At 42.5% G+C, this 12,717-nt stretch overlaps 1 protein-coding gene across 3 annotated transcripts in view; it reads right to left on the bottom strand.

Moving 5' to 3' along the window:
- MTMR12 (myotubularin related protein 12) overlaps nucleotides 1–12,717 on the bottom strand; it is a 91,677-nt gene that overhangs the window by 9,699 nt on the left and 69,261 nt on the right. For all 3 annotated transcript variants that reach the window (XM_032279021.1, XM_032279023.1, XM_032279022.1), the window contains exons 9-13: nucleotides 11,424–11,530; nucleotides 10,673–10,797; nucleotides 7,625–7,703; nucleotides 5,211–5,281; nucleotides 2,385–2,557 (exon numbers count right to left, since the gene is read on the bottom strand). In XM_032279021.1, coding sequence (XP_032134912.1) covers nucleotides 2,385–2,557; nucleotides 5,211–5,281; nucleotides 7,625–7,703; nucleotides 10,673–10,797; nucleotides 11,424–11,530 — 555 coding nt within the window. The remainder of the gene's footprint in view (nucleotides 1–2,384; nucleotides 2,558–5,210; nucleotides 5,282–7,624; nucleotides 7,704–10,672; nucleotides 10,798–11,423; nucleotides 11,531–12,717) is intronic.

Here is a 12,717-nt window from a genome sequence, read left to right as displayed (position 1 = left end):
GTAATCCCAGCACTTTGGGAGGCCGAGGTAGGTGGATCACCTGAGGTCAGGAGTTCGAGACCAGCCTGACCAACATGGAGAAATCCTGTCTCTATTAAAAATACAAAATTAGCCGGGCATGGTAGCATATGCCTGAAATCCCAGCTACTTGGGAGGCTGAGGCAGGAGAATCTCTTGAACCCGGGAGACAGAGGTTGCAGTGAGCCAAGATTGCACCACTGCACTCCAGCCTGGGCAACAAGAGTGAAACTCTAGCTCAAAAAAAAACCCAAAACAACAACAACAACAAAGCTCTTCTCCACACAGTATTGGCTCTCTGCCTACCATGTTATGTAAATGCCATCAACCTTTCAAATTAGTTCCTTAAAGTCCCTTGGACTGAAAGATGTGATTTCTATTCAGCTCAATAGGACACAGACGAGTCCAAGCCAGGCCTGAAAGAAACCATCTAGCTCAGTGAGAGAGACCTGGATCACCCCAGGAACCCACCAAGCCCATGACATCAGGAGCCATGGCTCTGCCCACAGCATTCTGTGTCAAACTGTTCTGCACCACAGAGAGACATGCTGACTACCTGGAGTATGAAAACCACAAGTCACGCTGCTTGGCAGGTGATTTGATTAAAGAAAGTTTGTCTGCTTTCAGTTTTCTTTCTACCAATCATCAAGAAGGCAGCCAAGGGAGTGTGTACAGCTGTCACCTGGACATGTATACCACAATCTGGGGGACTCATTTTCACCAAGTGACCTCAAATGCTAACTCTCCTGTGCCTGAACTTGGAGGCCCAGGCCTGGAGTGATTCATCCAGACAGAAGCAGAAGAGGCTGTGGGCATAGTCCCACACAGGCTACCACTAAGGCCCTGGTAACAGATAGCATTAACATAACCATGTGCTTTATTTCCTTTTTTTTTTTTTTGAGACAGAGTCTCACTCTGTCGCCCAGGCTGGAGTGCAGTACTGTGATCTTGGCTCACTGCAACCTCTGCCTCCTGGGTTCAAGCAATTCTCCTGCCTCAGCCTCCCGAGTAGCTGAGACTACAGGTGTGTGCCCCCACACCCGGCTAAATTTTTGTAATTTTAGTAGAGATGGGGTTTCACCGTGTAAGTCAGGATGGTCTCGATCTCCTGACCTCACAATCCACCCGCCTCGACCTTCCAAAGCGCTGAGATTACAGGCGTGAGCCACCGCACCTGGCCCTTGTGCTTTATTAAAAAAAAAAATTATGTGCAAGGAAAATTTACTAAATGTCTGGGCGTGGTGGCTCACGCCTGTAATCCCAGTACTTTGGGAGGCTGAGGTGGGTGGGACACCTGGTCAGGAGTTCAAGACCAGCCTGGCCAAACATGGTGAAACCCCATCTCTACTAAAAATACAAAAAACTAGCCGGGCATGGTGGCACACACCTGTAATGCCAATTACTCTGGAGGCTGAGGCAGGAGAATAGCTTGAACCCAGGAGGTGGAGGCTGCAGTGAGCTGAGATTGCACCACTGCACTCTAGCCTGTGCAACTGAACAAGACTCTGCCTCAAATAAAACAAAACAAAACAAAAAAATTGACTCTGAAAATCTAAAATCATTCAGCTCCAAAATTCAAAACTTACAAAAAAAAGAACTTCATTTATTTTGAGACAAGGTCTCACTGTCACTCAGGCTGGAATGCAGTGGCACAATTATGGCTCACTGCAGCCTTGACCTCCCAGGCTAAAGCAATCCTCTCACCTCACCCTCCCTAGTAGCCAGGACTGTAGTCAGGCACGACCATGGCCAGTTTATTTTATTTTTTGGTAGAGATGGGGTCTCTCTATGTTGCCTAGGCTGGTTTCAAACTCCTGTTCTCCCAAACTGCTAGGATTACAGGTGCAAACCACCATGTCTGGCCTCTAATTTTTGGATTAAGGATGCTCAACCAGTAATGGAGTGGAAACATTCCAAAATCCAAAACAATTTGAAATCTGAAACACTTCTGGTCCCACGACTTTCAGATAAGGGATATTCAACCTGTATTTTCGGTAGAAAACCTGCACCTTGAATATCTATTCATTGCAAAGACGAATTTAGTAGAAAAGGTAGAAGTCTTCTTCACTGAGTTACTTTATATTTGTTTTATTAGTAAGTATTATTCCCACTATAAAATATGTATACACTTTGGTGTACACAATTTAGAAAACTCTGAACATACTTATTAATATCTCTTTCCTCTGAGAAAGTTTTCACTATTATTTAAAGTATTCAAAGTCATCACAAAATGAAATGATCCCAGTTTTCTTAACAAACCTGTTTGGCTTACATTTTGCAAGCAGTAACCCTACATCTGAAGGCAGGTATTAAGAGACTGCGTAGTTCTCTCCATGACAGAAACAGTCTGCAGTGAGGAAACTTACCTCTTCTTTGTCATTCTGGCGGAGATGGTTGCAGCGATCCAAGAAACAGTGGCCACCCATGACCCACTCCTTTTGGATGAGGCTCTGGAAACCAGTTCTGGTTCTGCAGTGGGGGTCCATCATCAGTTGCACCAGAGAGGAAATGAGACAGCAGAGGTCGGACGCATTCTCCTCTAGGAAGGGCCCCAGCAGCAGTGCAAAGAGGAAGGAGGGCATAAAATGTTAGACAGTTTCAGAATGCTCTCATTTGTACAGTTAAAAGTAGGATTCCCAACACCAAGGTCTACTATTAATGGTCATGCTCTTATTCCCTAAATGCAAAGGCCAATGACAAAGGGTTAGGTTTTCAGACTGAGATGAACTGCTCTAGCATGTCTAGTACAGGTGTCGGCATACACTGGGACTAAGTATGTATTTGCATACTGAATACATAAATGCAGCACTGCAAAGCTATTTTCAGCATGTAGGGGTCTACATGTGCCACACCTACAGAGACAGTAGAATCATTTACATAATGATGACCTGCCAGCTTCCGCAGGCCAAGACTAAAGCCCTTCCTTCCTGGGGTGTGGAAGCCTCCGTCACTGAACTCACTGCTTCACGGCTCAGCTGCTTCTCAAACTCACCTCAGACCTCCCTTCCTCCACTCCGAAGTCCTCCACTAACTCTACTTTGGAGAAGGTTGAATATTTCTTGACTGTAGCAAATTTATTTCTATTTTCAGCTCTAAGGCTCTGTCCTCTTCTGTTTGAGGAGCACAGAGGTGCCTGCTTCTCTGCCTAGCCTAGGAAACTCTAAGGTTCTATCCTTTCCTGTTTGAGGAGCACAGAGGTACCTGTATCTCCGGCCTAGGAAGCTCTAAGGCTCTGTCCTTTCCTGTTTGAGGAGCACAGAGGTGCCTGCTTCTCTGCCTAGCGTAGGAGACAAATTCTCCATGGTCTACTTCCACATGCCCACTTTTCATGCACTTTCCAAACCCATCTGATGAAAAGTCCACTCACATACTTGTTTAACATTCATGAGCTAGAGCAAAGGAACCACACGTCTTTATCTCTTAAGAGTTTTAAGATCCTAAAAGTCAGAGTCTACATCCCCAGTTTCCCTTTTACAAAAGTAGGTGTGACTCAAGTTGTTTTTTTAAAAAATGCCCATGAGGAGGATGGTGCTAGTTATCACTGGCATTAGAGAAACTTAAGAATGAATTGTAACTAAGAGGTGCTCATACTGTGATAACTCTCTCATTTTGACTCCTATAATCACAGAGCACTTTGGGTCCAAGCTTACACTTCTACCTCCAGGAAACAAGCCTCAGCTATGGGATGACATGGGTTACAGACAAATAGATTTTTATTTTTGTCACCTAGTGTTATCAGTTTTCAAAATGAGGTTTTCTTTTTTTTTTGAGACAGAGTCCCACTCTGTCACCCAGGCTGGAGTGTAGTGTCACAATCTCGACTCACTGCAACCTCTGCCTCCCAGGTTAAAGCAATTCTTGTGCCTCAGCCTCCCGAGAAGCCAGGACTATAGGCACACAGCACCACGCCTGGCTAATTTAGTAGAGATGGGGTTTTGTCATGTTGGCTAGGCTGGTCTCGAACTCCTGGCCCCAAGTGATCTGCATGCCTCGGCCTCCCAAAGTTTTGGGATTACAGGCATGAGCCACTGTGCCCAGCCACAAGTTTCATTTTTAAGAAACATTTTCTTCTTGGATCTGAAGGGTGTTAATGATACTCCTAAGGGTAATGGGATGAGGGGCTAAAAGAGATTTCAGAGGTGAGACAATTCAGTAGTTCATCTAGGAGTGAAGGACGTCTCAGTTCCATCAGTCAAACATTCAGGTTTCACTTTATACAACTCTGTGATTAATGCGTTCTGGCCCCGAGTCCTTCTATCCCTTAGACCTCCAATCTTTATCCCTCCTCCTTTTCACAAGTTGCTCAATACTCAAATAATGCTCTGTTCTGTCATTGCTGGTTAGATCTTTTTCAATAGCATACTTAAGGCAACTCTCTCATTAGGTTGTAAATGACTAGAAGGCAGAAGAACAGAGCCCAGCACAAGGCAGGGGCTCAATAAATGTATTCAAATCTAAGTCGGTCAGCCAGTATCAGATGGACAGAAGCCACAGAAAGACACATGTTCCAGGCTGCCCTTAGAACCTAGGGCCAACAGAGAGTTTCAGAGAATGAGAAAAGCTTGGGGGTATCAAGCATAAGACAATCAATACTTAATTTACAGTGTGGGGCCATACGAAACAAAATTATTTCTAAACAGCAGGTAAGGTTTTAGCTTAGATCTAACTAGTTACAGCACCAATCTTCGTTGCGTGGTGGTTTACACTTGCTCTCGCCTGATCTGAATGTTTGCATCATGTACGGCAAGTTAAGCCCACTGAGGAAAAGGAAATCACAGGCCACCAAGTTTCTATGGTAACTGTATAAAGTGGTTAAACACAAAGATATAAAAATAACAAAGTCATCCATGGAGCTCTTTATATAAGAAGGATTATGAAAAGATTTTAACTTTAACCAAGCTCAGTTAATACAAAACAAAATCCAAAACATTAAGAAATGTGAGCTTTGGTAAAGATACCAAACAATTCCTTCTTGGACTGTGAATAGGTCTGCCAAGTTTGAAGTGAAAGAATTTTGTTTTAAACTCTAATACTGAAATCCAAGGCAAATAATTCCAAGGTTAGGGAGAAAGGAATGGGATTTCTACACTATCTCACTCCTTTCGTTTCCAAATACATAAAGCTACATATACAAAAATTGAATCTCAAGTGAAGAAAAGTAGAAATCATCCTTTATGTTTTACATATATTACCTAAAAGAAGAACGTTCATGTTTTGTGCTTCCATACATTCTGTAATCTCTATTGCTTTCTTCAGGCAACGTCTAAATAGGAAAGAGACAAGAAAAAGGGGCATTAGTTCATAGGCTTGGTAACATAAACAGTAAGTAGTTTAGAGATAGTCTGACTTGATCTTCAATCTTCTCTCTTATTTTTTTTTCCCCACAATAAAATCCTCCAGAAAAGAAACTAATTACCATTTACATTATTTAGATACTGGGATAAACTCCTGCCCATTAGAAATTGAAAATTTTCAGAAGGGAATCCTAAACTTGATGTGAAAATACTCCTAGTTGATTTCCTTTTTTTTGAGATGAAGTTTTGCTCTTGTTGCCCAGATTGGAGTGCAATGGTGTGATCTTGGCTCACCTCAACCTCTGCTTCCTGGGTTCAAGCTATTCTCCTGCCTCAGCCTCCCAAGTAGCTGGGATTACAGGCATGTGCCACCACGCCTGGCTAATTTTTTGTATTTTTAGTAGAGACAGAGTTTCACCGTGTTAGCCAAGATGGTCTCGATCTCCCAGGCTCAGGTGATCTGCCCGCCTTGGCCTCCCAAAGTGCTGGGATTAGAGGTGTGGCCACCGCACCTGGCACTAGGTGATTTCTAAACTAGACATTCTTATTAAAAACTCATGCCTGAGTCTGCTGGTGAGCAAGACTCATAAAAATCCATATCTGGAGAATGCGAGACATATCCAGATTGCTTTATTTAAGGTGACCTGCTGAAGGTATCACTGTGGCTAAAAAGCTCCAATATGCTCAGAAATCCTTTTTGTCTCTCTCCACACGTTATTCCCTTTGTGACTGTGCCGCTACTTCCAGCTTTGATTTGTCACTCATGTATAACTGGGAGCCTTCACATACGGTGTCCTCTGCCTCAGAGGTGTCTTCTCCTGCCGCCCAGCCACTCTCCCTTCCCACACCCCGACTCTTCATCTGGCTAGATATGCTCACTCTTCTCTGCCCACCCCACACAAAGAAGGGTTCTTTGCTTTTATAACATTTATCACTGTCTGCCGTTATAAATTCAAATTATGAGACGTGTAGCATGATATCTGAAGCAGTTAAGTGTCTGGAGGACCATGGCTCCTTTCCACAATACTCACTGCAGAATGGAGAGAGAATGCATGTGAGGCAGTAGGAAGCACTGCTCTTCCTCCTGAAATGTAGCCTAGCATGAGTTGTTCTCTCACCCTGATCATCATTTCTGTTTTGTACCTTTCTCTGTTATCTCCTCTATTTAACGGGAACAGAGAAGAGCTACTCAATATAGAAATTAGGAAAGGCAATATATAGCTCTGTTGTCTGGAACTTTCAACCTAACTCCCAAACCAAAAATAACTAACTGACTTTAATCATGTTTTTTTTTTGCTTTTGTTTTTGTTTCTGTTTTGAGATGGAGTCTTGCTCTGTCACCCAGGCTGGAGTGCAGTGGCGCAATCTCAGCTCACTGCAACCTCTGCCTCCCGGGTTCAAGTGATTCTCCTGCCTCAGCCCCCCGAGTAGCTGTGACTACAGGCATGTGCCACGACACCCAGCTAATTTTTTGTATTTTTAGTAGAGACGGGGTTTCACTGTGTTAGCCAGGATGGTCTCGATCTCCTGACTTCGTGATCCACCCGCCTCGGCCTCCCAAAGTGCTGGGATTACAGGCATGAGCCACCACGCCCTGCCTAATCGTGGTTTTTTGTTTTGTTTTTGATATGGAGTTTCACTCTTGTTGCCCAGGCTGGAGTGCAGTGGTGTGATCTTGGCTCACCGCAACCTCCACCTCCCTTAAGCGATTCTCCTGCCTCAGCCTCCTGAGTAGCTGGGATTACAGGCATGCACCTCCATGCCCAGCTAATTTTTTGTATTTTTAATAGAGATGAGGTTTCTCCATGTTAGTCAGGCTGGTCTCGAACTCCCGACCTCAGGTGATCTGCCTGCCTCAGCCACCCAAAGTGCTGGGATTACAGGTGTGTGCCACTGCGCCTGGCCTAATCATCGTTTTTAAAAACACAGGTAATATATGTATAAGACACAAGATTCAAAAAGGTATTCAGCGAAAAGTCAGTATCACTCCTGCTCTCACCCCCGATTTCCTCCCTGGAGGCCAGCACTGCTGCCTCAGAGATAATTCTGGGTTGTCACACTCTTTCTGTGGTATTTCAATGCCTTGTCTGTAGGGTACATCTCCTTGTAACCAGGTGGCATGTTCATAAATTCCTATCAAATGTGCATAGATATAAGTAGCAAATGTAAAATCTAGCTGAGCCCTGAAGAGAACATGTATCTAAGAATATTTAACTGTGAAACATCAAACAATTACATTATTTGTCAGTTTGATCTACTACCCTGAGTTAGACAACTGTAAAATTCATGAGTAAAACAATGGTTTGAAATACCTGATTATGTCAAGCCAGCTGCTACTTTCCAACAGAGAAAACCATTTTATATCTGTGTCCCAAAATTCAGTACTGTTATCTGAAAAAAGAAAAAGGAGTAAAGACATCAGGTCATTGTTCACTGAAATACTTGCCACAGAAATCCTGTGTTACTCAACTGTATCATTCAGATTAACAGTCCAGACTCAAACTGCAGAATGCAGGCACAGGACTTTAGGGCCATTTCAAAACTTTAGCTGAAATGGTTTTTGTGCTGTAGGTCTCTAGAAGGTTGTAGTAATCAAAAAGAGATCTTTATTGCTGAAATAAGAAATTCCTACAATGCATACACAAAGCCATGGTTCATCCTACAAGGCGACAGAGAGTAACATGCTTTAGGGCAGAAATAGTTGACATCCAGGCTGCTATATCCTGATGCCATGAAAGCCTAAGGGTCAGACTTGATTTTCATTAGAATCTCAATGCACAAGTTCCTACACCCAGTATACCATGACATGGCTCCCCGCTACATGCCTTATAAAACAGAGAACCTTAAATCTTACAGAAATCCAACGTATTTAAAAGTTGCAAACTCATGCTGGGTGCTGTGGCTCATGTCTATAATCCCAACACTTGGGGAGGCTGAGGCAGGAAGATCACTTGAGGCCAGGAGTTTGAGGTTGCAGTGAGCAATGATGGTGCCACTGCACCCCATCCTTGGCAACAGAGAAAGACCCTGTTTCTAAAAAATGAAAAAAAAGTTGCAAACTCAAATTAAGAAAAGGCAGATATCCCTGGAAGTCCTGAGTGATTGAAATAAAACTAGAATGAGTGTCCTTTATTAAACAGTAAACATGTATTGTAATGTTTTAGTTTGAGTTAGAGTCATACATTGCTGTTTCCCCTGCAAGGGTATAAGCCCTTGGTGTTACATTCCTCTTTATCACCAATGCCAGCATAGTTAGTATATACAAGGGACTTTAAAAGTATGTGAAAACATGGAATCAAAAGATGAAAATAAAAAATATAAACTTTATTTCTCAACATAAGCTCCATCAAGTTTAAGACACTCTCATAAGAGATGATACCAGCCATTTAGTTCACCCCTAAAGAACTGAGGGTCCTGGGAATTTAACCATGTCATTGCAGTCTATTTTACATTATTAACTGGAAAAAAAAAAAGGGTTCCCTTTAAGGATACACACACACACACACACACACACACACACACACACACACATTTTATTTATTTTTTGAGATGGAGTCTCACTCTTGTCACCCAGGCTGGAGTGCAATGGCATGATCTTGGCTGACTGTAACCCCTGATTCACTGTCCTGCCTCAGCCCCCTGGAGTAGCTGCGATTACAGGCACCTGCCACCATGCCCGGCTAACTTTTGTATTTTTAGTAGAGATAAGGTTTCACCATGTTGGCCAGGCTGGTCTCAAACTCCTGAACTCAAGTGATCCGCCTGTCTCAGCCTACCAAAGTGCTGGAATTGCAGGCATGAGCCACTGTGCCCGGCGAGTAGGTTTGCTCAACTTTAACTCTTCAGTCAGAATTGTGTAAGCTGAACCATCTGAGATGTCTATGGAGTTGACGATTGTTTCTTCTGCTGTCGGTCCTCTTCAATTAAGGCAGAAAAAAGATAAATTTTTTCCTTGCGAACTGATGTGGACAGTTTGCCGCTGCAGGCTTCATCTTTGACATCATCTGCTCCTTCTTAAAAATGAGTTGTCCATTTGTAAACTGCTGATTTCTTTGGGGCATTATCCCCATAAACTCTTGTGAAGCATCAATAATTTCACCATTCCTCCATCCAAGCTTCACCGTAAATTCAATATTTGTTTTTGCTTCAATTTTAGCAGAATTTGTGTTGCTCTGATAGGAACTGTTTTCAAACTAATATCTTACCCTTCTTAGCTCTTTAGACCAGATCCTGCTCAGGCATGTTATAAGTTAATATGAATTATTTTGGGTAAAAAAGTTTTGAAATTCATGCATAGTTTTTGTATAATATACATTTTCCATGAACTTTCTGAAGACCCCTTGTACAATGGAAGCTCAATAAATGTCACTGAACGAATCCTAAAATAGTTAAGAATTTGCTAGGCTAAAAAGTCCAAGTTAGTTCAGGCAGTGACTCACGCCTATAATCCCAGCACTTTGCGAGGCCAAAGTGGGAGGATCGCTTGAGCCTTAGAATTCAAGATCAGTCTGGGCAACATTATGGGACTCTGTCGCTACAAAAAAATACAAAAATTAGCCGGGTGAGGGGGCGTATGCCTGTAATCCCAGCTACTTGGGAGGCAGAGGTGGGAGGATCACTTAAGCCTGCGAGTTTTAAGATTGCATTGAGTTGTGATCATGCCACTGCACTCCAGTCTGGATGACAGAGGTGAGACCCTGTCTCAAAAAAAAAAAAAAAAAAATGTCCAAGTGAGGAAAAGTTACCTACAGGCATGACAAATCTCGGAGCATAAAGACTCATTCCAGAATGAAGAGAATCAATGAGTGACTGGGCAGAGTTAAACATGAACCACCAGTAGGCAGCCTGGGCAGGAACACTGGGGTAGCCGGGACTGGCATGTTTCATTTTCTGCCTTACACATTTCTGATAAAACTTTTAATATTGTTAGAAACTGTATATTCCCAATCATGGGAAAAACAAAGTATTTCCACTTTGGGAAAAAGTCTACTGAAGAAAACGAACATCATTCATGTTATAAATCACTGTAAGTCAACAAATATAAATACTACATAGTTCAAAAACTTTTAAAGGAAGAAATCAAAATGCTCACCACTGGACAACTGGTATGTTGAGGAAAGGGGAGAAGAGAAGGGTGGCTGTGTGATCACTGCCACAATAAGGAGGCGGGGGGAAGCCTGGAGAGAGATGGAGAGGGAAGTGTAGTGATGGCAGCCAGACCCCCGGCTCCATGACATCACAGCCCTGGGCTCTGCGTGCTATGGTAAGGAAGCCAGAAAAAAAGGCAACGACTGTCACCTGATCTGTACGGCATGACTTTCCCCATCTGACACAAAGTTTTTGCTCAGTGTTCTTCTCACCTATCAGAAACAGCTGTTTAAACTTAGAGTATGCAGTCTGGATTTCCTGCAGGGATAGGAAGTTGCTTGACAGGTCTTCAGTTTTAACAATTTCATAGGGTGGCCTGTGGATGGTCTTGTAAATTCTAGGTACCAAAAAGGAATAGAGATTAGAAGAGCAAACACTAATTTTGCCTGAAGATTTACAATTTGCCATGATCTGTGTTAAGGGCTCGGTAGGCATTCTCCAATTTAAACTTCACCTACCAGGCAATTGTCTGGGACTCCTGTTCCCGGTCAACAGGGGTGGAAATGGAGGTGCACAGAGTAAAACTGCCTGACCCAATATCATACAATTTATAAACTGAGAGAGCCATGATTTGGACCAAGGCAATGTGACTCTGAGTCTATTCCTTTTTTTTTTAATTTTAAATTCATCTACTTTTTAAAAAAAATTTGAAACATGCAGAAAGTAGAATAGTACAGTGACATGTACCATGACCTAAATTTGACAACTGTTAACATTACAGACATCATGTCACCTCCCTGCTGAAGACTTTAGCATGCACCTCTAAAAACAATGCAGGTGACATCCATGCAGGTGTTATACTGACTCCTTTCAAATTAACTCAAAACAATCACTATAAATTACATTTCCCTAGCACTAAGCTAAGAGTAGGTAAACAGAAATACACATACTACTAAGAGCTGTTCCCTGCTTCTTGGAAAAAAAAACTGAATAAGAACAAAATATAGAACTACTAGTACTGACCTATCTAAGAAGCTCTTTTGGATTTGTAAAATGCCATCATCCTGTTCTTTGGGTAGTGCTGACATTTTCAAAAGGGCACTTCCATTGTGGCAGGACCAACACCATATCTGCAGAAAGAAATAAAGATTTACCAGATATAATAAACACAACCCAACAGGGGACACACACGCTTAGCATTTAAATGCATACATGGAAATTTGTAACTTCAGTATGAAATGGCTGGACATACTCAACTTTATTAAGCCTGGGAGTATTTAGTCACAATGGAAAAACATGATTTAGTTTTAAAAAATAAACAGGTCTAGGTAGTCAGACACAGACTTACGGTCTAACATATACCTTTTGACTTATCATCTGCATTTGATAACCAGATGATAACAATAGTATTATTTTATTATTATTTATTTATTTATTTGAGACAGAGTCTCACTCTTTCACCCAGGCTGGAGTGCAGTGGTGTGATCTCTGCTGACTGCAACCTCTGCTTCCTGGGTTCAAGCAATTCTCCTGCCTCAGCCTCCTGAGCAGCTGCAACTACAGGCACATGCTGCCATGCCCAGCTAATTTTTTGCATTTTAGTAGAGATAGGGTTTCACCGTGTTGCCCAGGCTGGTTGCAAACTCCTGAACTCAGGCAATCCGCCCACCATGGCCTCCCAAAGTGCTGGGATTACAGGCGTGAGCCACTGTGCCCAGCCAACAACATTATTATTATTAGGATAGTAGCTATCATTCAAGTGCAGTGTATTACATGTCAGGAATTAACTCATTTAATTGTTATGGTAACTCCCTGTGATAGGTATGATTCTTTATTCCCCTTAACAGCAAGAAACTGAGGCTTGAAGAGACTGAAGGACTTTCCCAAGTTGTACAGAAAGTAGCAGCAGTGTGACTCTAAAGGCTGTGTTGTATATGGATGGCAAAAAGTGGGCAAGTCTCATGAGAGAAAATCCACACTCGGAAGAAAGGTATGTCACCTATTTGACATAACTGAATGCAAGGCTTGTGACATGGAACGTACCTCGTTAGGTTGTGAGAGGGCAAAAAGATACTAAGATACTGTGTCTACCTTCAGAGGTTCAAGTTTCAAAAGGGAAATAAGCTTAGGAATATAAAAGAAGGTAGAATGTATTATATAACAGAAGAAAGAAATTTCAAGGAACAACAAAAAAAGGGGAAGCAGAAAGAAGTCACATGAGTGACATAAGTGGCGAGCCAGGCTGTTTATGCTTTTTTCTGCCTTGGCAACAGGTTAAGGAGTTCAGGCTTTTTTTGGGATACGGTGGGGGGTTTTG

This window comes from Sapajus apella, unplaced genomic scaffold, assembly GCF_009761245.1.
Source record: "Sapajus apella isolate SASKATOON/1434 unplaced genomic scaffold, GSC_monkey_1.0 scaffold11, whole genome shotgun sequence".
Classification (NCBI taxonomy): domain Eukaryota; kingdom Metazoa; phylum Chordata; class Mammalia; order Primates; family Cebidae; genus Sapajus; species Sapajus apella.
This window is presented reverse-complemented; position numbering and strand designations above follow the sequence as displayed.